Genomic DNA, 26,474 nt, shown 5'->3' on the forward strand with positions numbered 1-26,474 from the left:
AGCTGCTGGAAATACGGTTGGGATCTCTTGTGTCTTTAAAGATGCTCCATAAAAGGTATGGGCGCCTGGTACTTCTGTGAGAAAACTAACGAAGAGATGACGGTTCCAGGTCACTATGGGAGACTTATGCTGCTGGAAAGAGTATCCCTAGTGTCTTTTAGGATGCTCCTTACAGGATATGGGCGTCTAGTACTGCAATGGTGAATTCATCAGATTCATCAGGTCTTCTGCAGTCGCCAGCAGCCGGAAAGAGTACCCCTAGTGTCTTCAAAGGCACGCACGGGATTCTTCAATCAACTCCTTAGTAACTATGCTCGCCTGGTACTTCTTAGTCCATCTCGCCAAGCTTTAGGTCAGAAATTCCTCACTCTAGCTAGATTTTGGTGACATTGCCACACTCCAGTCTAGACCCAGCCTGCCTCCAGTGCCTGCCCTCGTCAGCCCCTCCCCCTCGCCCCTCAAGTGACGTCACGCACACGACGGACGCCGATCCACACCTCTGCACCTGGCGGCCGGTTACAATCGCGCGCGTGCTGTGCGTCTGTTACTGGCCCGCGGTGCCGACGTGCACGCAAAGGATAAGGGGTGAGCGCTCCTTGCAGGTTATGGACGCCTGGTACTTCGATAGAGAAGAAAGAAGAGGAGAAGACGGTTCCAGGTCACTCTGATGGTGGAAATGGGATCCCTAGTGTCTTTCAAGCTACTCCTTAGAAGGTATGGGCGCCTGGTACTTCTGTGTAAGAATTGATGAAGAGAAGACTGTTCCAGGTCAATCTAGGAGACTTTAAAGATGCTCCTTGTATGCTATGGGCTCCTGGTACTTCAGTGGTCAAACCAGCATATTGATAGGTCTTCTGTCAGACGCCAGCTGCTGGAAAGAGTAACCCTAGTGTCTTTAGAGACGCTCCTTCGTTTCTATGGGCGCCTGGTACTTCAATGGTAAAACCGTAAGATTCATCAGGTCTTCTGGAAGTCGCCAGCTGCTGGAAATAGCACCCCTAGTGTCTTTAAAGGCACTCACGGGATTTTTCAGCCAACTCCTTAGTAACTATGCTCGCCTGGTACTTCTAGTCCATCTCGCCAAGCTTTAGGTCAGAAATTCCTCACTCTAGCTAGATTTTGGTGACGTTGCTACACTCCAGTCTAGACCCAGCCTGCCTCCAGTGCCTGCCCTCCCCCGTCCCTCCTAACTCCGCTCAATGTGAACGTGCACGCACACGACGGACGCCGCTCCACGCCGCTTCACCTGGCAGCCGGTTATAATCGAGCGCGTGCTGTGCGTTTGTTGCTGGCACGCGGTGCTGACGTGCACGCCAAGGATAAGGGGTGAGCGCTCCTTGCAGAGTATGCTAGCCTGGTACTTCGATAGAGAAGCTGAGGAGAGGAGAAGGCGGTTCCAGGTCACTCTGATGGTGGAAATGGAATCCCCAGTGTCTTTTAGGATACTCCTTGTATCCTATGGGCGCCTGGTACTTCTGTGGGTGATGATGAGAGGGCTCCAGTAAGAAAGAGAGGGCTCCAGGTCACTCTGGGAGACGTCAGCTGCTGGAAAGAGTATCCCTAGTGTCTTACGATCCTCCTTACAGGATATGGGTGCCTGGTACTTCAACATCAGCTTGATAGGTCTTCTGGAAGTCGCCAGCTGCTGGAAAGAGTGTAGCTTAGTGTCTTTAAAGGCACGCACTGGATTCTTCAATCAACTCCTTAGTAACTATGCTCGCCTGGTACTTCTTAGTCCATCTCGCCAAGCTTTAGGTCAGAAATTCCTCACTCTAGCTAGATTTTGGTGACGTTGCCACACTCCAGTCTAGACCCAGCCTGCCTCCAGTGCCTGCCCTCGTCAGCCCCTCCCCCTCGCCCCTCAAGTGACGTCACGCGCACGACGGGCGCCGATCCACACCTCTGCACCTGGCGGCCGGTTACAATCGCGCGCGTGCTGTGCGTTTGCTACTGGCACGCGGTGCTGACGTGCACGCCAAGGATAAGGGGTGAGGGATGCTCCTTATAGGATATGGGCGCCTGGTACTTTGACAGGTAAGCTGAGGAGAGGAGAAGATGGTTCTAGGTCACTCTAAGAGATGTCTGCTGCTGGAAATAGGGCCTCTAGTGTCTTTTAGCTACTCCTTATAAGGTATGGGCGCCTGGTACTTTTGTGGCCAAAGCAGGAAGAAAAATAATGTTTCCAGGTCACTCTAGGCACGGTAATAATATCATACAGTATTGTAACTTCATATAAACTGACGAAACGAGAACTTTCTTTCGAAATTCAAATCTCGGTATGCGCTCGGTATGCAAAAGTCGGGGGTGTCGCGAATGTGCCGAATGGACGTCGGTGGCCAAGTGTTAAAAATGACAAAACTGATTGAATTTGACTGACCGTCATTTACGGTCAAATTGGTCAAAAACTAGTCAAATTGTCATTTTCAGTCAGTTTGATTTGAAATGAAAATTATATTGTATCAAACCAGCTTTTGTCCACGACTTCGCCCGCCCGAAATTAAAGTAACAGATCATTATGATTATTAAAGTTTCGAAATTATTTAAATAGTTTTTACTAAATTAAATCTACTAATCACAAAACAACACACATTTTTAGCCTATTCCATTCCCAAAGTATTTTGTTTGTCTAACTAAATAAAAAAATACAATCACAAAACTATATATAGAAATTCTAAGTAGGCAGATGTAATTAAACTGGGTACTGTAGGTGGGCAGCCCTATCGCATGTTGTCATACTGTGACGTACCGCGCGACTGTTGACATTTATTTCAAAAATATGGCCGAGTTGGAATACTGTATAGATAGTATTACCGTGCTCTAGGAGACGTCTGCTGCGTCTTTTAGGACGCTCCTCGCAATCTATAGGTGCCTGGTACTTCAATAGTCAAACCATCAGTTCTTCTTTCAGACGCCAGCTGCTGGAAACATCCCTAGTGTCTTTAAATGTGCTCCTTGTAAGCTATGGGCGACTGGTACTTCAGTGGCAAAACTATAAGATTCATCAGGTCTTCTGGAAGTCGCCAGCTGCTGGAAAGAGTGTAGCTTAGTGTCTTTAAAGATTCTTCGGTATTCTTCAACCAACTCCTTAGCAACTATGCTCGCCTGGTACTTCTTAGTCCATCTCGCCAAGCTTTAGGTCAGAAATTCCTCACTCTAGCTAGATTTTGGTGACGTAGAAGAAGATGTTCCCAGGTCACTCTGTTGGTGTCAATGGGATCCCTAGTGACTTTTAGAGACGCTTCTTGCATGCTATGGGCGCCTGGTACTTCTGTGGGTGATGCAGGAAGAAAGAGAGGGCTCCAGGTCACTCTGGGAGAGTTGCTGCTGGAAATAGAATGCCTAGTGTCTTTACAGATGCTCCTTAGAAGATATGGACGCCTGGTACTTCAATAGGCAAGCTGAGGAGAGGAGAAGGCGGGTCCAGGTCACTCTGATTGACTTCTGGTGGTGGAAATGGGATCTAGTGTCTTTAAAGATGCTCCTACAAGGTATGCGAGCCTGGTAATTCAGTAGTCAAACCATGATAGGTCTGTCAGACGTCAGCTCATGGAAATTGGATGTCTAGGGTATGTCGACAAGAAAATCTGTTGTCAAATCTGACCCCATATCCCAAACACCCCATGACGTAACTGATAAATTAATAGTTTTTTTAATTCCAGCGGCCTAGTCCCTCTCCACAACGCGTGTTCCTACGGCCACTACGAGGTGACGGAGTTATTAGTCCGAGCGGGAGCAGACGTCAACGCTACCGACTTATGGGCCTTCACGCCGCTACATGAAGCCGCTAGCAAAGCTAGATTGGAGGTATGTTTATTGTTTATATTGAAATCTACATAAAAGCGAAAGGTCACTGATTGACTGACTCACTCACTCATCACGAAATCTCAGAAACTACAAGTGCTAGGAGTCTCAAATTTTGCTTGGGGTCCACGCGAAGTCGCGGACGGCCGCTAGTTCTTTAATAAACGTCAGCGTTCGACAAACTACACAATATCTTTTCGTCCAAAAAATACCTCAGTGTCTAAAGACGAAAGTCTGCAACCAGTATATGCTAACAGTGATGATATACGGCTCAGTAACGTGGCCTCTCACTATATGCCTTATAAATAAGCTCAAAATCGCACAATGTGCACACGCCCACACTGTTAACTATCCATTTCCGTTTTTGCTCTCGCTCTAATCAAATGGCGATTCTTTGCTATAGAACGAGATGACATGACTTTCAATGGGCAGTTAACACTGTTGGCGATAGTGCTATGGAGAGGGCTATGCTCGGTGTTTCTTTACGAGATCGAATCGGAGATCCGTAAACGTACTTAAGTCGCTGACATAGCCCTACGGATAGAAAGCTGAAGTGGCAATGGGCAGGGCACATAGCACGCAGAGCTGACGGCCGATGGAGCAACAAGGTTCTGGAGTGGAGCCCACGGTAAGCGCAGCGTGGGACGTCCACCCACATAATGGACTGAAGACCGCTTCAAGGTAGCAGGAAAGCGCTGCAGGCCGCTATCAATCGGCCAATCTGGAAATCATTGGGGGAGGCCTATGTTCAGCTATGGAAGCATGTTCATACGGCCACTACGAAGTGACGGAGTTATTAGTCCGAGTGGGCGCAGACGTCAACGCTACCGACTTATGGGCCTTCACGCCGCTTCATGAGGCCGCTAGCAAAGCTAGATTGGAGGTATGTTTGTATTCCAATTCTTTTTTACTCATCATTTCAGCCACTGCTGAACATAGGCCTCCCCCAATGATTTCCATCGTTCGTTCGTTCGTTTCAGCCAAATGACGTCCACTGCTGGACAAAGGCCTCCCCCAAGGTTTTCCACAATGAACGGTCCTGCGCTGCCCGCATCCAGACTCTTCCCGCGACCTTTACCAGATCGTCGGTCCACCTAGTAGGAGGCCTGCCCACGCTACGTCTTCCAGCCCGTGGTCGCCACTCGAGAACTTTCCTGCCCCAACGGCCATCGTCTCTACGAGCTATGTGCCCCGCCCACTGCCACTTGATTTTAGCAATTCTGCGAGCTATGTCGGTTACTTTGGTTCTCCTGCGGATCTCCTCATTTCTGATTCGATCACGCAGGGAAACTCCGAGCATAGCCCGCTCCATCGCCCTTTGGGTGACCTTGAGCCTTCTTATGAGGCCCATAGTAAGCGACCACGTCTCAGATCCGTATATCATCACTGGCAACACGCATTGGTCAAATACTTTCGACTTGAGACACTGCGGTATTTCGTGTGTTTGAATTGTTTTCATCGACGTGAGTATGAATGAATGATTGAATTTTGAATGGAATTGATGAATGATTTCCATATCGCGTGGAGATTTGTAAACGAAATAAAGATTTGTAATTTATTCCAGGTTTGTTCCCTACTATTGAGCGAAGGCGCGGATCCTACTCTTCTGAATTGCCACGGCAAGTCGGCGCTCGACGTGGCGCCTACAAGGGAACTACAGGAGAGACTAGCCTGTGAGTGGAGTATTTTTTCGTGTCGCAATCTTCACTGGCCCATTTATTATCCTGAAGCAGTGGTAGGGTTAATACTGGGACGTGTAAAAGTTCTTTTTTAAAGCCTATTTGCAGAAATAAATGAGTTTTATGAGTTTCACTGCGAGAGTTACAATAAATAATAATAATAAGCATTTCTTTCGAAATGTACTTACTGACAAGCGTGGTCCACCCACCAAGTGAAGAGATGACCTCATAAAGGTTGATGGAAGGCGCTGGATGTAGGTCAACCGGCCAGTCTGGAAACAAACTTTGCTTCGATAATAAATATGTGTATTTTTTACTTCGTATTAGAAGAATCATTCGTGAACTTTCTCCCACAGTCGAGTACCGTGGTCACTGTTTGCTAGAAGCGTGTCGTCTCGCGGAGCCGGCGCGGGTGAAGAAACAGCTGTCTTCCGTCAGCGGGCAACACCAACACCAGGTAACTATTCCCTGCCTGTATATATTGGAAATTTCGATTTTTGTTAAAAGATACATTCATTTCTTCGATAAAAACAAAGACTTTGATAGGTACAGAGGCAGGAAAACTGAAAATTTGAAAATTCCCCCGCAAAGATTGACCCTCTACTCAAGGAATGTTCATTGTATGGCAATAAAAATATTTAATAAATTACCCGAAGATATTAAAACATTGACATTTACTAAATTTAGAAATAATTTATTAGAATTTTTAAAACAAAAGATGTATTACACAGTCAATGAATTCCTGACCGAAAAATCTTTTTGACATTTTGTACTTGACATTTAAAAATTTCTTAAAATATGACATTATGTATCATTGACATTGTTTGAATCTAATGTAATATGTTTGTGCTATTTCAATAATTCATAATCATTTTCTGACATTTGCATGACATTCAATTAATAATGATGCGCGGCAGTGGCCGAGTAAACACGTGTAACCTAAGCGTCTCGGGTTTTTTACCTTTTTGGTGTGGAAAACGTGCGGTTCGCAGTGTTAAATTAGCAACAAACAGAAAATATAACTGTACAAATAACGTGGTGTGATTACAGTGTAAATTAATCGTGATCTAAATGATTTATAATCTAATATAAATCGTTGCTGTACTTATCAATCTCGACCTACCTACACAAAACAGCTGCTCCACACCGAGGCTCCGTAGTCGAGCCGTCTACGAGCGTGCTACGGCTATCATCATAAAAGTGCCACAGGCTCCGCCCCTCTTGCGCTACGGAGCTACTACGCCGGATCTAGGCTACGACACCGAGAAGCGACGAAGCAACGAGCGACATTTATAATACCTACTACACCTAAGTATTTTACGCATTATTATCAAAGCAAAATGCCGGTTTCGTGTAATGCTTGCGGTAACGCTGTTACGGGCAACGATTATCTGACATGTTCCAAATGCAGACATCCCTATGACATCCTGTGTTTGCAGATAAGCGCGGACACCTTTGGAACGCTTACTGAAACGCACAGAGAGGCTTGGCTTTGGCCCCCGTGCTTGTGCTCCATCCCGAGAGGCGACAACACAGACGTCCCAGTCGCAAGCCCGGCGAAATTCATGAACCTAAACTCCTCGCCTAACCCAAACGTCAACACTAGGAGAGGTTCCAGCAAGCCCACTAAAGGCAAACGCTCCGAAAACGCGAATCCTACAATTCCCACAGAAGAGAATGCCTCGGAGAACATGAGTTTGGAGTTTCGTCGGCTTAGACAAAAAATGGATGAACAACATTCGGATATCAACTTGCTCAGAATGGACTTTCTGGATGTTAAGCAGCACTTGGCCAGTGTGACAAAACTGATGGAAAGGTTGGAGGCGCAGGAGAAGAAAATAAATGACCAGGCCTATGAAATAAGCATTCTCAAGACTTCTCTGGCGGAATCACGGTACGCACTGAACCTGCAAGAACAAAATTACCTAAAAAACGAGTTAGAGATCGCGGGTGTACCAGAATCGGAAGGTGAAAACCCACACCACATAGCCCTTGTTACAGCTACAAAGCTGGGAGTGGACCTCTCGGCCGCGGACATTGATTTCGTTCACAGGACTGGCACTAGACAGAACAACTCTGGGAACAAGAATCACCTGCCGCGAACCATTGTTCTGCGCCTGAACAGACGCTCAAAGCGCGAGGAGATTATTAAAGCTGCAAGGAGCCGCCGTAATCTTAATAGCGAGGACATATCATCAGGCCCGGTCACCAGAATATATGTTAATGAAAGATTAACAAAGGCGAACCGCCTGTTGTTTCGTGAGACTAGAACCCGCGCCCTACAGTATGGATTTCGCTATTGCTGGGTTAACAATGGCTATGTCCACGTTCGCCAGGCCGAGAGAAAACCTGCCATTCACATTAAGTCACTCGAAGAGCTGGACCGACTGGTTGGACCATCTCAAGCCAAGGTCTCACAACCTCCTGATGAGTGAAACCATCTACAAACCTACGCTTATTCTTTTTAAAATAATATTGCTTCCTCTGTGTCCCATCTATGTATCATTTTATACAATACACCACATCACACCAAATAAAAGTCGTGCTCACACATGCCCACTTCTGCACTTGCCACTCAACACTATCACACTCTCAACAAAATCGATCACTCAATCTTACAAATACACTTCATCATTGTCTCTAAAATCCGCCACACCAACAACACTAACTATCAAAAATAGCTTTGTAATAGCGATTAACTCTCTAAACAGTTATTTTACGTACACTCATGCACTGCTCTTGCTAAATACATGGCTACCTCAATTACACGTCTTCATTAGATCGACACGCATACTATTTCTTGATGGCTAATTTTGTAGATCTTGATACTGTAAATGATATTGACAACGTAGTAGCCATAAAATGCAGTAAGTGTGATACATTCGAAGACTGCAAGAAATTACTTGATGAGAGCTATAAGTTTAAAATCCTTACCTATAACATACGTAGTGTGTCTAAAAACTTCGACATGCTGCTGGTTGCATTGGGCCGGCTGCATCTGGATCTCGATATAATTATCTTAACTGAGTGCTGGCTATCTGCTGAAACCATAATTCCCCAAATTCCAGGCTATACCTCTCATTCCACCAAACACATAATCAACCGAGCTGGCGGGGTGGTGATCTACGTGAGGGAGACTCTGAGCACTACTGTTGATGAGCCCCATCTGAGAGACGCAGAATGTCTCAGGGTCGTTCTTTCGGACTCCACCACCATTTTGGGTATCTACCGTTCTCCCTCTTTTTCCAACATAAGCCACTTCCTGCACAGTTTGAATGATACAATAAATTCACTTAGAACCTCTTCCCGGGTGGCGATTGCAGGTGACATCAACATTAATATTGCAGATCCTACCGACCCTGGTGCATGCGAATATTTGTGCACCATGGCGGAGCTGGGGTTTTTACCTGCTATCACATTGCCCACTAGGCAAGCCTCTTGCTTGGATCACATTTTTGTTAGAGCTAAGCTCGATGAATCAATTGGAATAGTAGCAAACTTAGACATTACGGACCACCTTGCAGCAATCTTGGGTTTTAAAGTCAATCACGCTTCAAAGCGACAAGACCGCCATAAAACTATCACTGACTACTGCGCTGTTGCAAAGGAACTTAAAAATGTGAACTGGACGTCAGTCTTAAACAACACTGATGTGAACTCTGCCATCCATGATTTCAATTCCACACTTTCAGCCACAATAAATAAACACACCCGCACGAAACGCGTTAGCAGATCGAAATTTACACTGAAACCCTGGATTACCCCAGGCCTCATGAGATGCATGGCCCACAGAAACAAACTCCACTTGGACTTACGTGACAATCCCTCTGACTCCACCAAGAAACTAATTTATATTAGGTACAGGAATTTTCTGACAAACTTATTACATAAACTTAAACACGACTATGAACGTAGGGACCTGGAAATTAATAAAAACAATCCCAGAAAGCTTTGGACCTCGATAAAATCGATTATAGAAACCCCACGCACCGAACAACACTCTGCGGATCTTTTGACCTCGAAATCAACTCCACAAAAGTCTGTAAATCACTGTAACGAGTATTTCTCTAATGTTGGCAATAAATTATCTAATGAAATACTACAGTCACTAAACTCAACTGAAGACTCTCTGGCTTCCGGAACTAAAATTAACTACAACACTGGTCAAACATTCTTCCTTCAGCCAACAGACGCATTTGAAGTCGATTCCCTACTAGCACAGCTTAAACCTAACAGCGCTCCGGGCTTAGATGGCATCAAACCTTCCCTGGTTAGGGTAATTCGTCCTGAGATTGTCCTGCCCCTAACTCACATATTTAACCTCAGCTTGGCATCCGGCGTGTTCCCCGAGGCATGGAAGGAGGCAGCTGTAATTCCATTACATAAATCTGGATCCAAAAGCTCTCCTGAAAACTTTCGTCCTATCTCTCTATTACCTGTTTTCTCTAAGGTTTTGGAAAGACTCGTTAACTATCGTCTTATGAATTATCTGGACGCATTCAATGTTCTTTCCCCACACCAGTTTGGCTTTAGGCGTAATCTCTCTACTGAAAATGCTGTCAACATACTTACTGGAACTGTCTCTGGTCACCTCGATGCTGGTCGATGCTGCGTTGGCGTTTTCCTGGACCTTGCCAAGGCTTTTGACACCATTTCAGTGCCAATACTCTTAAGAAAGCTTGAGATATATGGCATCAGAGGGCTGGCGCTGGAATGGTTTCGCAGCTACCTTAGTTCCAGGACCCAACGCGTCAAAATCGGAGATTGTCTTAGTTCTAAAATTGTTCATAAAATTGCTTCTGCTCTTGATCGAAAACATCACTCAACTGTACTCTTTTTAGATATGTCGAAGGCTTTTGACTGTGTAGCCCACAATATCCTCTTAGCCAAATTAGAAAAATATGGAATACGTGGGAAAGCACTATCTTGGCTTGAATCATACTTGGAGGATAGATCTCAATGTGTAGAAATAAATAGGGAAGACAATAACAATATTGTGACTACACACCGCTCTAATTATAAAATAAATGGAATAGGAGTACCCCAAGGTAGTGTACTGGGACCCACTCTCTTCCTTTTATACATAAATGACTTGCCTAAATTTACGAACCATAACTGTATAATGTTTGCTGACGATATATCTATAATAATTGACTCTAATCTTAATAACCTTGACAACTATGAATCTGACATCAATAATACAATTAAACATATAATAGAATATCTTGACATGAATAATCTTAAAGTTAATTTATGTAAAACCAAATATGTGCAATTTAATGTAAAAGGACGCAAGGAAATTGACCTTAAGCTAAGACATGATGATCTTAGTATTACAAAATCAAATATCATGACATTCCTAGGTATAGAATTAAACGAAAGCTTAAACTTTAAAAATCATATTGACAAAGTCTGTAACAAGGTAAATAGATTTGCTTACGTCCTTCGCCGCTTGACATATAAGACAACACTGAGCATTACGCTATCAGCTTACTACGCCTATGTGGTATCTACCATTAACTACGGACTCTTAATTTGGGGAAACGGTACAGATGTCCAGAGAGTATTCATTGCACAGAAAAAATGTATTAGAGCTATCTGTCGCAGAGGACCCTCTGACTCTTGTAGGCCTCTATTAATTAAACTGCGAATTCTTACCGTCCCTAGCATGTACATTCTAGAGAGCTTCAAGTCTGTTATAAAGCATCCTCACCTATTTTTAAGGGCAAGGGATATACAGGGTGTTTGGCGCATCGTGTGCCAAAATGATTTGGCGGATAGAATGGGTCATTTCCTATATTTTCAGCCCCCATAACACGTTCCATGCCAGGCGGCTACTTTTATATCAATTTTTTTAGTAATTTCACCAAAATACCCAAATCGCATCATTTAATTTCGATTTAAAAAAAAAATACTAGGCGTAGCTTTAAAGTAAATATTTTGTTTTGACGTGCATTGATGTAGGGTTGCATCAAATCTAAATTTACTGGCAAATATCAACTAGTTTTTTTTTAATTCAGCTTTGAAGTTTTCCGAAAAGTTAAAAATGGACTGAACATTTAAGTTTACATGGCTATAAAAAAATAAATAGAAGAGATAGCGATCTTCGGATTTTATCAAAACTTCTCTAGTCTATCCCCATTCAAACGGTATACTAATCTTATTTAAATAATAACAATAACTTCACAAATTCCTTAAATTAGTGCATTGACTCTACTCGGACTGATTTGCGAAATTTGTGTTTATAGCCCCTTTTTGTGTGAATAGCACGTTATTAAACACCTAACAGGTAAAAATTATTTATCTTATGCAATGTAAAAACCTTTTCCCTATTGTTTTTCAATGTGGATTTCTTGAAATTAAAGACGAAAATAATTATTTTGATCGTTTATTAATTATTACAAATTTAGTTCAAAATGACCGCCTCGGCAACGTATACACTCACGACATCTTCTTCTGATTTCGACTGTTGTCGTATGCAGCCACATTTCTCTTTTTATTACTACAAAGGCGTTTTCTACTCGTAGATTAGAAGAGATGGCCCTATACAGTGGCCTGCACGTTCCCCAGACCTAATTCCGTTAGATTTTTACGTCTGGGGACGAGCTAAAGAACTGGTGTACGTAACGGATTCAAACATTAGAAGAACTACAACAACGAATAAAAAACGCCTTTGTAGTAATAAAAAGAGAAATGTGGCTGCATACGACAACAGTCGAAATTAGAAGAAGATGTCGTGAGTGTATACGTTGCCGAGGCGGACATTTTGAACTAAATTTGTAATAATTAATAAACGATCAAAATAATTATTTTCGTCCCCAAATTCAAGAAATCCACATTGAAAAACGATAGGGAAAATCTTTTTACATTGCATAAGATAAATAATTTTTACCTGTAGGTATTTAACGTGCTATTCACACAAAAAGGGGCTATAAACACAAAGGACATTGTCAGAAACCGCCTAAAAAACCGCCCAAAAACATTAACCCATCATAATTATTTTCTATTTTTTTTAATACATTAAGCACCCTTTCATTCTAATGGACACTTAAGCATTGAAAAATTAAATAAATAAGTCTTTTAACGTTTATTCTATAATACTATTACAACTTCCGGACGTTTTGGTGCGTGGCATGGTCTAAAACCTATCAAGTTCCATAATTTTTGCCGATAAAATCTGTACGAGGCATTACCGTACTTTATTGCTGGGAGTCCATGTATAGTGATGTTCCTGCGGCCATCATAGACAATAAAATATCGATTTTGAAAATAAAATAAATCGATTAAACTGCTTTGAAGACTAGATTTGCGTTAAAAGCTAAAAAGATATTGACAGTTTGACACTATTACAAGAAGATATCTAAAGTGTCCAACTGGTCGAAGGTCGTAAATAAAATAAAAATAATTAGGACCATAAACTGATATTCATGGTATCATAACTGTAAAAGTGTCAGAATCCGATGTTGAATCCAATGCCAGTTGAAGTGTGAGAAACATATATATATTTTTTTTATGTGACAGGAGGCAAATGAGCAGACGGATCACCTGATATCAACCTAGTATAGTTGCCAGTCTCTCATAATCTATGCCAATGAGGGTTTTCGCGATTGAAAAATCCGCCAGATGGCAATACGTAGACGTGAGGTCCAAATGCTGCATGATTGGTTATTTTTGACATGACATTGACAGATATCCACCAATCATGCAGCATTTGGACCTCGCGTCTACGTATTGCCATCTCGCGGATTTTTCAATCGCGAAAACCCTCATTCATAGCACATGTATAATAATAGACCAAATGAACTTTTATAGATTGTGAAAGAGAAGATAAAGATTTTATTATTTTATTAAAATCTTGCCACGAGGTAGTTTTTCAGTAGAAACCAGGATTGGATAATCGCTACGGGCAAGTATCAGAACATTTTATAAATATTTTTAATCGATTATATCCATGTGAATCGTTTTAATAAATTGTCATTTTACTTTTTCAATTAAAACTTTTTCAATCCCTAGTCTTGTCAAACTGTCATAATGTCAACAAATTATAAATGTCACGTCAGTTGACTCAATTTCAGTCTTCTGTGCGTTTATTGTATTTTTATTTCAATGAAATAGTGCTAAAGGGTTAGTACTAAAACTGAAAGCCTTTTTTCAGAAAGAAAACCAATGTGGTGCCCTTATTATTCATGCTGTTTGAAAGTTACAAGTCAGTGATACAGAGTTGCCGACATTATAACTCCGTAGTGATACCATACCAAAGAAGAAGTTTTCCTAAACACTTGTGTTGTTTTTATATGTGATCGAATAAAAAGGATTAATTCTACTGCTCAAATGGAATAACTTATCCCAAGAGACCGAATATAAAAAAAACCTCTCCATAGAAATTATCACCATCACGAGGATGTGAATTTTTTTGAGAATTTGATATTGGTCCTGTAAGAAAAGTAGTTGTATTTCAGTAGTAGAATCAACCCTTCTTGTTTCATCAGCAAGAGTAACTATAAAAACGCCCTGTAGGTGGGTATTATTAAGCTGAAGAGTTTGTTTAGTGTCAAAGACTGTCACACAGTGTAACTTAAATTGGCATATTATGATAATGAACATAAAAACTTAAATAAATATTTATGTTAATATTTTTTCTATTTATTTATTTTCCCAAAGCTTCACAGTGACAGCTGAAACAGCAATACTGTTAACAAAACAGTAAAACTAAACTTGGAACAAACTGTTACAAATATGAGGGGTTTAATATTTTACAAATTAAAATAAAACCGCATGTTGCTTTACTTTCTCGTATAGGTAATAAATGTAATTAATGGCTAGATTATTAATGTTACTTTGTTACCCTCAATAGTGAGGAAATCTTATAAAATGGTAACCCTGATTTTTATTGTCATTCAAGTGCTCTTTCTTCGCATAGGCTTCTGTGATTTGGCCAAGGGCCACACACATTGCGATAACATTATGCGACATTGATTTGACAGCAGCGGAGTGAAGTCTTGCGACTATGCAAAATGATACCCTGTAATCGTAGCGCATACAGACATAGACTGGGCGGGGCACATAGCTCGTAGAGCTGATGGCCGCTGGGGCAGGAAAGTTCTTGAGTGGCGACCACGAGCCGAAAGACGTAGCGTGGGCAGGCCTCCCACTAGGTGGACCGACGATCTGGTGAAGGTCGCGGGAGGTGCCTGTATGCGAGCGGTGCAGGATCGGTCTTCGTGGAAATCCTTGGGGGAGGCCTTTGTCCAGCAGTGGACGTCTTTTCGGCTGAAACGAACGAACGAACGATACGTATTACCACTATTTACCAGACATTACTATTTATTGCATACTCGCCGGATTACACGTAGGAGCACGCGCGTAACAGCTTCGGCCTTGCATTATTATAAGATCTTGTTCCGCCCTTTTACGAACTTCCTCCGTGAGGATATCCCCGCCGAATTCTATGATGAACCTATCAAAAGTCATATTCTGCAATGTCAACCCACCACAAGGTGGACCGACGACCTGATAAAGGTAGCGGGAAGGCGCTGGATGCAGGCCGCTACCAACCGTGCGATGTGGAAGTCATTGGGGGAGGCCTATGTTCAGTAGTGGACGTCCTGTGGCTGAAATGATGATGATGATGAAGAAATGAATGAAAATGACAAATCTTCGCACGTGTATAATACCGTGCCAAAGTAATCATATAATTTTGGCACCTTAATAACTATTGCCGTTTTTGTTGTAAAGATCATGCAGCGCTACTTGCGGATATTATTGGAAAGAAAACTATGTGGGCTCTAGATCTGAAGCCGCTTTAACGAACACGAAGTGCTCATACAATGCGGCGTATTTTCTTCCAGTCTTTAGTCAGGACTTTAGTCGAATTAAAACCCCGGTTGAACGTGATATAGCCGCACTAGAATACGATGCTTTTTTGCATAATCGCAAGACTTCGTTCCGGTGTCGACCGAATGTTATCATGATGTATGTGGCCCAGGGGTTACCGTAGCCGCTAAGGTTTGAAACTTCTTGCTTAAAATATTGTAGTCTTTGGCATAGACTACGATGGTAGTCATGGAGATAGGAGTTTGTTATCTCGTGTCAGATGTAAATGGTGAAAAGAAAACTCATGATTCGTGGTATTTTTATGTAATATGTAGGTATTTTATAAAAGTGGAACCCCGAGTGATCTCCAAAACCCATTCTATTATTATATACGATTCGGCTTCGATATCTATAATACAATAGGAGTTTATTTCATGTGTCAGATGACAAGGGTGGAAACAACCTACGATTCATGTTGTTTATTTACGTGCAATATGTGGGCATATTGTAAAAGTGGAATGCCGAGTTGTATTTCTAAAACTTGTTCTATTATTTTATACTATTTGGCTGCGACTCGGCGTGACGACAATACAAAACATTTTTCGCGAATCGGTGTTCATACATTCACACAATACATTAGACGCCATGTTGTCATAAACGACATATTATAAAATCGCTGTGATTTAATATTCTTAATCATTAATTTTATGGCAAGTGTCCATCAGGAATCATTGTTCTTACACACAGAATCGTATTATTTCGCTTTCGGGTAGTAATATGTCAAAATTGTTGGTTCTTTAGGCGAACAATGTATGGAGAACGAACATTGTCCTTTCGCAAATCAGTCCGAGTAGAGTCAATGCACTAATTTAAGGAATTTGTGAAGTTTTTGTTATTATTTAAACAAGATTAGTATACCATTTGAATGGGGATAGACTAGAGAAGTTTTGATAAAATCCGAAGATCGCTATCTCTTTTATTTATTTTTTTATAGCCATGTAAACTTAAATGTTCAGTCCATTTTTAACTTTTCGGAAAACTTCAAAGTTGAATTAAAAAAAACCTAGATGATATTTGCCAGTAAATTTAGATTTGATGCAACCCTACATCAATGCACGTCAAAACAAAATATTTACTTTGAAGCTACGCCTAGTAGTTTTTTTTTAAATCGAAATTAAATGATGCGATTTGGGTATTTTGGTGAAATTACTAAAAAAATTAATTTAAAAGTAGCCGCCTGGCATGGAACGTGTTATGGGGGCTGAAAATATAGGTAATGACCCATTCTATCCGCCAAATTATTTTGGCACACGATGCGCCAAACACCCTGTATACCCAAGAAATACTAGATTTCCAAGCAGACTTGTAATAAATTTTTCTCCAAAAACCTCGCTATACAAAAAAAGCTGCTACAGTATGTGCATAAAAATTTATAATAAAATCCCAGAGATATTTAAGACAGGGTCAACTAATGCAATGATACGAAATCTCAAAAATTGGCTGATAGACTGCTGTATCTACAACATTAATGACTTTTTTAATGACCATTTTGCATGCTAAAAATGTTAGCAGAATAGTAAGCACTGTGTAAATTATATTATAAGACCTCATATGTAAAATACCTATTCTATGCAATAAATGTTTGAATTTGAATTTGAATTTCTAGTCTACCCATCAGTTTTGGGGTGCCCCAGGGCAGTGTCCTTGGCCCCTCGCTGTTCATTTTATATCTAAATGACATTCACATGTCAAACACGTGCAATAAAACCAATTTGATATGTTTTGCGGATGATACCGTGGCTTTGTTTCAAGGAAATTCGTGGAGGGAGGCACTGGATGCGGCTGAGCGTGGTATGGCGGTCCTGAAGAAATGGCTAGATAGAAATCTCCTCACTCTAAACCTCAGTAAAACCAAATACTTATGTTTCCATAAGACACGACCATCAAGTCCAACAGATACCACTGTACTTAAAGTACATTCTTGTAATTATTCCTCGTGCTCTTGTATCCCTATTGCTCGGTCAGATCACATAAGGTATCTGGGGGTAGAAGTGGATGAAAACCTGTCCTTCAAACATCACATCGCTTCACTTACATCCAAAACTAGAAAGCAAATCCATGTCATGCGCCTTCTGCGGAACTCAGCTGATAAGCTCCTACTCAAGACAGTTTACATAGCCCTTTGTCAGAGCCTCGTTAGCTACTGCATCACGGCGTGGGGGGGCGCTGGCGTAACAACCATGATAAGACTTGAGCGGGCTCAAAGATCAGTCCTAAAGGTTATGCTGAAAAAACCGTATCGTTACCCCACAAGGGACCTTTACAATGACGCAAGCGTACTGAATGTGAGACAACTATACCTTCTGAAGGTCTTCTGTATGGCTCATCGCAACACTTTAAATTCTCCAAACTATCCTGAAATTCTCAAAAAGAGATTATTCCATATCCCATCGTACCCAGTTAAGACCACATTTGCTAGGAACCACCTTAACTTCAGGCTCCCTTTTATATACAACAAAATAACACGCTTTTGTGACACCAGACTCTCCTCAGTTCGGCAGGCTGCCAGAGACGTCACTAAATGGCTACTTTCCCTCTCGTACATGGAAACGGAAAACCTACTCAAAATACCACAATAAAGACAACATGCACTGCAGGTACTCACATACGCTCACACACACTCATACAATCTATCTCCACTCTTGTATAATTTGCTTGTTGTTGTAAATTTGTATTGTGTAAGTAAATTACCCAAAGGCAGTCGCCAATTCTGTCCACCCGCAAAAAAATTTCTTGGCAAAATGTTACTTGGTTTCTCGCGATACAGGTGCATACCTAGTGCGAGAACCGCTACCAACACTTCTTCACAATCCACCATAGCATGTAATTAGCTTAAGACTGTCATTCCGTTTTTTGTAAATCTGTCTTGCTTAAATAAAGATTTTATTATTATTATCTCTTTATTCAATTTCCTTCTTATTTTTAATATTTTTTTTACAATGTAAATTATAAAAAAACTAAAAATACATTATAAAAAAAATTCTTAAAAATAGTTAATCCGCTGGTAGCGGAGCAGGGCCCAAGCTACCGGTGGTCAGGGTCACAGGCTGAGGAACCTCCGGACAATGCGTGCCGTGCTGAGGATCACCGCCTTTTGAATCTGACCCTTGAGCCAACCATCTAACGAGAGCTTCTTTAGATGTTGGTCGAAGCTCTTCGCTATTAGCCCGTTCGCCGAGACAACTATCGGGACAATGATCGTCGAGTCAACATCCCACATGGCGGTCACCTCGTGGGCCAAGTCAAGGTATTTGCTTTGTTTTTCCTTCTCGGCCTTCACGAGGTTTTCGTCATGCGGGATGGTGATGTCAACGAGCACTGCCCGACGTTGGGATCGATCAACCACCACAATATCAGGTTTATTACAGACAATAGTCCTGTCTGTGATGATAGACCGATCCCAATAGAGCAATGCATGACCATTTTCAAGAACTGGCACCGGCTGGTACTGGTAATATGGCGACTCAGATTCAAGAAGCCCGTACCGAAGAGCAAGTTGCTGATGGATGATTCTGGCTACTAGGTTATGCCTGTGCAAATACTCACCGTTAGCAAGATGCGAACAACCAGAAATTATATGCCTGAGTGACTCTCCGGGACGGTGGCATGCTCGACAAATGTCGACCGTACCGTCCTTCAAGATATATTTTCGGTAGTTGTTCGTCATCATTACCTCGTCAGCAATTGCACAAGCAAAACCCTCGGTTTCCCCGAAGAGGTCACCGAAGCGTAGCCAGTTCACCGAGGCGAGGAGGTCCACATCGGGACCTGTAAGGGCCCGATAGAACCTCCCGTGCAGCTCCTTGCTCTTCCATACGTCCTTCCGATCCGCGACGCTCAGCACCTTTGGCTTGCGCCAGTTCTCGTTCGCCAAGGAGAGCGGCGTGAGGCCTTTGTCAACTGCCACAACATCGCGATGCATTCCGCACTCATTTGTAAGGAAATAATCCCTGAGACTGCACACTTCACGGTTGTGGAGGTTCTTGGCATTTAGAAAGCCTCGACCTCCCCACTTCCGTGGAATGTAAAGTCTCATTACAGATGAGCGCGGATGTAACATGCGATGTTGTGTAAGTTGCTGACGTACCTTCCTATCCAGGGCGTCAAGCTCGGTCTGAGTCCATCTTAGTATGCCGAAGGAGTATATTAGTAGAGGCATCACCCAACCGTTGAAAGCTCTTGCTTTGTTGCCGCCAGACAAAAGGCTATTAAGAACTTTTGTCAGTCGACTACAAAAGCGTTCTTTCACCGATTTTTTGATGTCATCTACCGATATACCTAACGATTCTGACATACCAAGATACTTATAGGTCTCAGTTTCGGAGAGAGATTTGAGTGTCATTGTCTCAGAAAGTTGTAAATTCGGAGAATTCACAACTTTTCCCCGCTCTACATGTAAGACCGCACACTTGTCTACACCGAACTCCATCCTGATGGCGTTGCTAAATACCTGTGTGGTTTTTAGCAACTTCACCAGGTCTTGTCGTTTTGGTGCAAACAACTTGAGATCATCCATGTAGAGCAGGTGACTAATGACCTCACCCCCTCTTCGAAGCCGATAACCAAGCCCTGAATCCTTTAACAGAGTGCTAAGAGGATTCAGTGCTAGGCAGAACCATAAGGGACTCAAACTGTCACCCTGGAAAATGCCTCGCTCAATCCTTATGAAGTTCAATGGATCAGGAGACCTCTCACCACCACCTGGCTGCCGAAGGACTGTAGTCCACCGCCCCATGCATGAGCGTAAAAAGGATCTCAGAGTTGCATCAACCTTATACAACTCCAAAATCCTCTCCAGCCATGAATGAGGCACTGAATCATAGGCCTTCTTATAGTCAATCCAGGCAGCAGAGAGAGCTTTCCTGCTCCGCCGAACTTGTTGGCTAATGGTCATGTCTATGAGGAGGAGCTCTTTAGTACCACGAGACCCAACCTTACATCCATTCTGAGCAGGGGCCAAAATATTGTTCGCGACAATATGTGTGTTAATTTTTGTGGTCAGAATAGATGTAAGGAGCTTGTAGATGGTAGGCAAGCATGTGATTGGTCTGTAATTTTTTGGGTCCATGGTACTACCAGATTTGTAGAGCAAGGTGGTGACACCGGTAGTCATGAAGGCTGGAAGGGACTATTATTATTATTATTATTGATACTACTTTTTAATATTAAAAACATAACCGTATTTTTTGTAATATTTGAACATCGTATGTACGATAGAATATGTTGGAAACTTCTCTTTTTATAACCATTTGTAACCGTATTCTGGCAAATAAATGATTTATTATTATTATTATTGTACAGTCAAGTAATTTAATTCGTGACCTTCCAAGGCTGAATAGCGTACAGCAAACTGTCATCATAAGAGCTATCATTTGCGCATGAGCACAGATAAAACGTATCCAGGCAACTGATTAATAACGTGAACATGATTGACAGTTAACAGCAAAAAAAATATATAAATAATTTGAAAAAATCAAATTGCCTAAGGCGGGAATTGAACCCACGACCTTCCGCTTGAAAAAAAAAATTATTCACCGAGACAAGGTAGATGTCAAAATAGTTACAGCACAGCTTATTTCACGAGCAAAGCTAGTCATTGTTTGAAATTGCAATTTGACTGATATACGTGCCGTACGCCGCCCTATGCCTCAGGCACGGACTCAGTTAATTTATTTATTTTATTTGTTTAACAATGTTTCAACAGCATTAAATTGTACATAAATGTGCAGGAAGATACAACTTGACATAAGCCAATTAAAGAAACACATTCCAGACCTAAGCGCTACACCTATAGTAATGACTAATGAAATATCTAATTAAATCCGTTTCTCCCCAGTCTTCCCAAGCATCAACGAGCGGTAGCACGCACTCCCTCCCCCCGCCTCCCCCAGAATGCGGGGTAGAGGCGCTGGTCAACTTCACGCACTTAGGAACGGGAGACCGACCGCTACACTGCTCTGCTGCCAGCGTGTATCCTAAGAGGAAGCAGGTGGGTGTCCCTTAGCTCCTGTACCTCCCCCTAGCTCCCACCAAGTGTCCCCTAGCTTCCACCAAGTGTCCCCCCGAATGCGGCGTGGAGGCGCTGGTCAACTTCACGCACTTAGGAACTGGTGACCGGCCGCTACACTGCTCTGCTGCCAGCGTGTATCCTAAGAGGAAGCAGGTTTGCTCCCACTAAGTATCCCCTAGCTCTCACTAAGTGTCCCCTAGCTCCTCTACTTCCCACCAAGTGTCCCCTAGCGCCCACCAAGTGTCTCCCCGTGTCTCCTAGCTCCCACCAAGTGTCCTCTAGCTCCCCTACCTCCCACCAAGTGTTCCCTAGCTCCCCTACCTCCCACCAAGTGTCCCCCAGCTCCCACTAAGTGTCCCCTAGCTCCCACTACCTCCCACCAAGTGTCCCCTAGCTCCCACCAAGTGTCCTCTAGCTCCCACCAAGTGTCCGCTAGCTCCCACCAAGTGTCCCCTAGCTCCCACCAAGTGTCCCCTAGCTCCCACCAAGTGTCCCCTAGCTCCCACCAAGTGTCCCCTAGCTCCCACCAAGTGTCCCCTAGCTCCCACCAAGTGTCCTCTAGCTCCCACCAAGTGTCCGCTAGCTCCCACCAAGTGTCCCCTAGCTCCCACCAAGTGTCCCCTAGCTCCCACCAAGTGTCCCCTAGCTCCTTGACCTCCCACCAAGTGTCCCCCAGCTCCCACCAAGTGTCCCCTAGCACTCACCAAGTGTCCCCTAACTCCCACCAAGTGTCCCCTAGCCCCCGCCAAGTGTCCCCTAGCTCCCACCAAGTGTCCCTTAGCTCCCCTACATCACCTACCTCCCCCAGAATGCGGCGTGGAGGCGCTGGTCAACTTCACGCACCTAGGAACTGGTGACCGGCCGCTACACTGCTCTGCTGCCAGCGTGTATCCTAAGAGGAAGCAGGTGGGTGTCCCTTAGCTCCTCTGCCTGGGGTTAGAGGTCCCCTAGCTCCCACCAAGTGTCCCCCAGCTCGCCTAGCTCCCATTAAAAATGTCCGCTAGCTCCCACCAAGTGTCTCCTAGCTCCCCTATCACCCACCTAGTGTCCCCTAGCTCCTCTACCTCCCACCAAGTGTCCCCTAGCTCCTACCAAGTGTCCGCTAGCTCCCACCAAGTGTCCCCTAGCTCCCACCAAGTGTCCCCTACCTCTCACCAAGTGTCCCCTAGCTCCCCCCGAATGCGGCGTGGAGGCGCTGGTCAACTTCACGCACTTAGGAACGGGAGACCGGCCGCTACACTGCTCTGCTGCCAGCGTGTATCCTAAGAGGAAGCAGGTGGGTGTCCCTTAGCCCCCGTACCTTCTATTAAAGTGTCCCCTAGCGCCCCTACCTTCAATCAAAAAGTGCCCTCTACCTCCCACCAAGTGTCCCCCAGCTCCCACCAAGTGTCCCCTAGCTCCCACCAAGTGTTCCCTACCTCCCACCAAGTGTCCCCTAGCTCCCACCAAGTGTCCGCTAGCTCCCACCAAGTGTCCCTCAGCTCCCTACTAAGTGTCCCCTAGCTCCCCCAGAATGCGGCGTAGAAGCGCTGGTCAACTTCACGCACTTAGGAACGGGAGACCGGCCGCTACACTGCTCTGCTGCCAGCGTGTATCCTAAGAGGAAGCAGGTGGGTGTCCCTTAGCTCCCACCAAGTGTCCCCTAGCTCGCTTAGCTCCCACCAAGTGTCCTCTAGCTCCCACCAAGTGTCCCCTATCTCGCACCTAGTGTCCTCCAGCTCGCCTAGCTCCCATTAAAAGTGTCTGCTAGCTCCCACCAAGTGTCCCCTAGCACCAAGTGTCCTCTAGCTCCCACCAAGTATCCCCTAGCTCCCACCAAGTGTCCCCTAGCTCCCACCAAGTATCCCCTAGCTCCCACCAAGTGTCCCCTAGCTCCCACCAAGTGTCCCCTAGCTCCCACCAAGTGTCCCCTAGTAGCTCCCACCAAGTGTCCCCTAGCTCCCACCAAGTGTCCCCTAGCTCCCACCAAGTGTCCCCTAGCTCCCACCAGGTGTCCCCTAGCTCCCCCAGAATGCGGCGTGGAGGCGCTGGTCAACTTCACGCACTTAGGAACTGGTGACCGGCCGCTACACTGCTCTGCTGCCAGCGTGTATCCTAAGAGGAAGCAGGTGTGTGGCCCTTAGCACCAAGTGTCCCCCAGCTCCCACTATGTGTCCCCTAGCTCTCACCAAGTGTCTCCCCGTGTCTCCTAGCTCCCACCAAATGTCCCCTAGCTTCTCTACCTCCCACCAAGTGTCCCCCAGCTCCTACTAAGTGTCCCCTAGCTTCTGTACCTCCCACCAAGTGTCCCCAGCTCCCACCAAGTGTCCCCTAGCTCCTCTACCTCCCACCAAGTGTCCCCTAGCTCCTCTACCTCCCACCAAGTGTCCCCTAGCTCCTCTACCTCCCACCAAGTGTCCCCTAGCTCCCTTACTTTCCACCAAATGTGTCCCCTAGCTCCCCTCCTCTCCCCTTATTCCCCTGGCTGCCGATCATTCTCTTCCCCCTGCCCATAGGTATAAAAGTATTTGTAGTATAGTTTTGACATGTATTTTAACCTTCAGGTCATGGAGATGCTAATCCGCAAAGGCGCTAGAGTGAACGAGAAGAATAAAGAAGGACAGACGCCGCTACACGTTGCTACCGAACACTCGCACTTGGACGCCATGGATCTACTGCTGAGGCATGGTAAGATTATTTTATTTATTTATACACACAAAAAATAATTATAAAAAGTTGCTTAAAACTGACTTAACTCAGCGCAGATTTTTCAATCGTCGGATAATTTTTAACTGAAGAATATGTATGGCACATTGACAGTTTCAGTATAGAAAATAAATAAAGTTCCAAAATACTGAACTGTCCTATGCATGACATTGACAGTGGGGCGCCACCGTCAATACCGGATCGCTGGTTCCGATTTTTGCCATGTTGGAAACCATATAGTTGAACGATGGTAGCGCCCCCCTGTCATTGAGTTTGGTGGGACAGTTCAGCGTGGGTCATCTATATGTCAAAATGACAAGTTTAATCTTCAGTTATAAGTTTAAGACCCAATATACTGAACTGTTCTACCCGTGACATTGCGGGGCGCCACCGTCAATACCGAAACGCTGGTTCCCATTTTTGCCATGTAGGAATTGGAAACTATAAAGTTGAACGATAGTGGCGCCTCCCTGTCAACTCGCCACTCGACTAAATTACTCGAATAATGCGAACAAGGCTTTAGGTTCCTCTTGCGCGTCAGTATTTCCACACAAGGCCCGGCTTCCACCAAGGCAGAAAAGAGCAGAGAGGTGTTTAGAATAACCAATAAAACTCATTATTTCTACATCTCCTCTCAGCTACGCGCCGCGCCGCCGCAGCTGTCAAATTCTATAGAAAAATTTGGCGACCCGACACTTCAACCGCTAATTCCCGCTAAATTTTGTCAGTGTGTGTGTGTGAGCGCGCCGCATACGTATTGGCGCGCTCACATACAAACCGCGCTCGGGCGTTTCTATGAAGATGACCTACTCATTTGTATTTACTCTGCTTCAGCGCTCTGCTTTGCTCCGCTCTGCCTTGGACCTTGGTGGAAATCGGGCCTAACTCGTTTCCATGCGATTCTCATAAGTTCTACGGCTTTTCTAAAGGTCCCTTCCATTTCCAGGAGCAAAAGTGAACGCGTGCGACGCCCGCGGCGAAAGCGCCCTATCCTTAGCGGCCCGCCGGGACTCCGCCGCGGCCTGCCGTCTGCTTTTAGCGTGCGGCGCCGACGCCCGGCCCGACGCCCACCACCCGCCCGCCGGTAAACTTGGCTTTAGAGTAGACCAGTGTTTTTCAACCTTTTTCATAACACGACTCCCCTAGTATGAAAAAATATTCGGCGACCCCCCGACCGTTCGCGTTTTTCTTTCATGCATTTTATAATGTTACAAAGATATTTATAGGGACTGAATACTTCAATCCATACAACATTTTAATGCATTTGCGTAATTCGATTTCGGATAATTCTGTCTTTGTAGTAACTAATGTTTTTTTACTGAGGAGGTTTTTACGACCTCTCGCGACCCCCCTATAGAAGCTTTGCGACCCCCAGGGGGTCACGACCCACAGGTTGAAAAACACTGGAGTAGACAATGTATAAGCCACAGTTCGCAAGCGAGACAGAGATAGACAGGTCTCTGCCTTAGTCAAGTAACGGTCGTGATCTCCTGTCTCAGTCTCTTGACTCTGTCACAACGCGAACCGCCACCTTTACTTGACTTTAGACAATTTATCACACTGCGCCGCGCTCCGCCGCGGTACGCGGGACGACAGATTTAATCATTGTATGCAAGTACCTCAGTTTGTATAGAAAACACGCGCGGCACAACACACTGACAACGCGTCTGCGCGCGGGATTTTTTATATGAAATCACGCGGAGCGCGGCGCAGTGTGATAATCGCCTAAGCCACAGTTCGCAAGTGAGACAGAGATAGACAGGTCTCTGCCTTAGTCAAGGAACGGTCGCGATCCTCTGTCTCAGTCTCTTGTCTCTGTCGCAACACGAACTGCTACCTTAACACGCGAGACACGACACTAGGCCCAGACACTCCCGGAGCCGCCGCCTACTTCTAGCGTGCGGCGCCGACGCCCGGCCCGACGCCCACCACCCGCCCGCCGGTAAACTTGACTTCAGACAATGTATAAGCCACAGTTCGCAAGCGAGACAGAGACAGACGGGTCTCTGCCTTAGTCAAGTAAAGCCTTGCGTATGAACATAGCGCCGAGTGATTATTACGAGACAGTAGCCCGACTCCCGTTCAACTTACTAGGCTGAGTATCGACGCTCCCGCTGCCCCGCACTGTCTCGCTCGCTCGCTCGGCAGGTCTGAACGTGCACTGTCTCGCCACTCGCCACTCGGCCAAATGACGGCCGACGCCCAGCCCATAGCGCACCACCCGCCACCACTAGGCCGAGACACGACACTAGGCCGAGACTCGACACTACGCCGAAACACGACACTAGGCCGAGACACGACACTAGACCGTGACACGACAGTAGGCCGAGACAAGATACTAGGCCGAGACACGACACTAGGCCGAGACACGACACTAGGCCGAGACTCGACACTACGCCGAAACACGACACTAGGCCGAGACACGA

General features: G+C 44.6%; 2 protein-coding genes across 2 annotated transcripts in view; both read left to right on the forward strand.

Moving 5' to 3' along the window:
- Positions 1 to 26,474, forward strand: part of LOC135086140 (uncharacterized) — a 221,352-nt gene that overhangs the window by 125,642 nt on the left and 69,236 nt on the right. The gene's annotated exons all lie outside the window — the stretch shown is intronic.
- Positions 1 to 26,474, forward strand: part of LOC135085899 (poly [ADP-ribose] polymerase tankyrase) — a 77,671-nt gene that overhangs the window by 7,764 nt on the left and 43,433 nt on the right. The window contains exons 5-11 of the mRNA XM_063980684.1: positions 3,660 to 3,804; positions 5,366 to 5,474; positions 5,837 to 5,937; positions 21,190 to 21,342; positions 23,907 to 24,030; positions 24,995 to 25,157; positions 25,911 to 25,990. Of these exons, the coding sequence (XP_063836754.1) occupies positions 3,660 to 3,804; positions 5,366 to 5,474; positions 5,837 to 5,937; positions 21,190 to 21,342; positions 23,907 to 24,030; positions 24,995 to 25,157; positions 25,911 to 25,990 (875 nt within the window). The remainder of the gene's footprint in view (positions 1 to 3,659; positions 3,805 to 5,365; positions 5,475 to 5,836; positions 5,938 to 21,189; positions 21,343 to 23,906; positions 24,031 to 24,994; positions 25,158 to 25,910; positions 25,991 to 26,474) is intronic.

Source organism: Ostrinia nubilalis, chromosome 30 (assembly GCF_963855985.1).
Source record: "Ostrinia nubilalis chromosome 30, ilOstNubi1.1, whole genome shotgun sequence".
Taxonomy (NCBI): domain Eukaryota; kingdom Metazoa; phylum Arthropoda; class Insecta; order Lepidoptera; family Crambidae; genus Ostrinia; species Ostrinia nubilalis.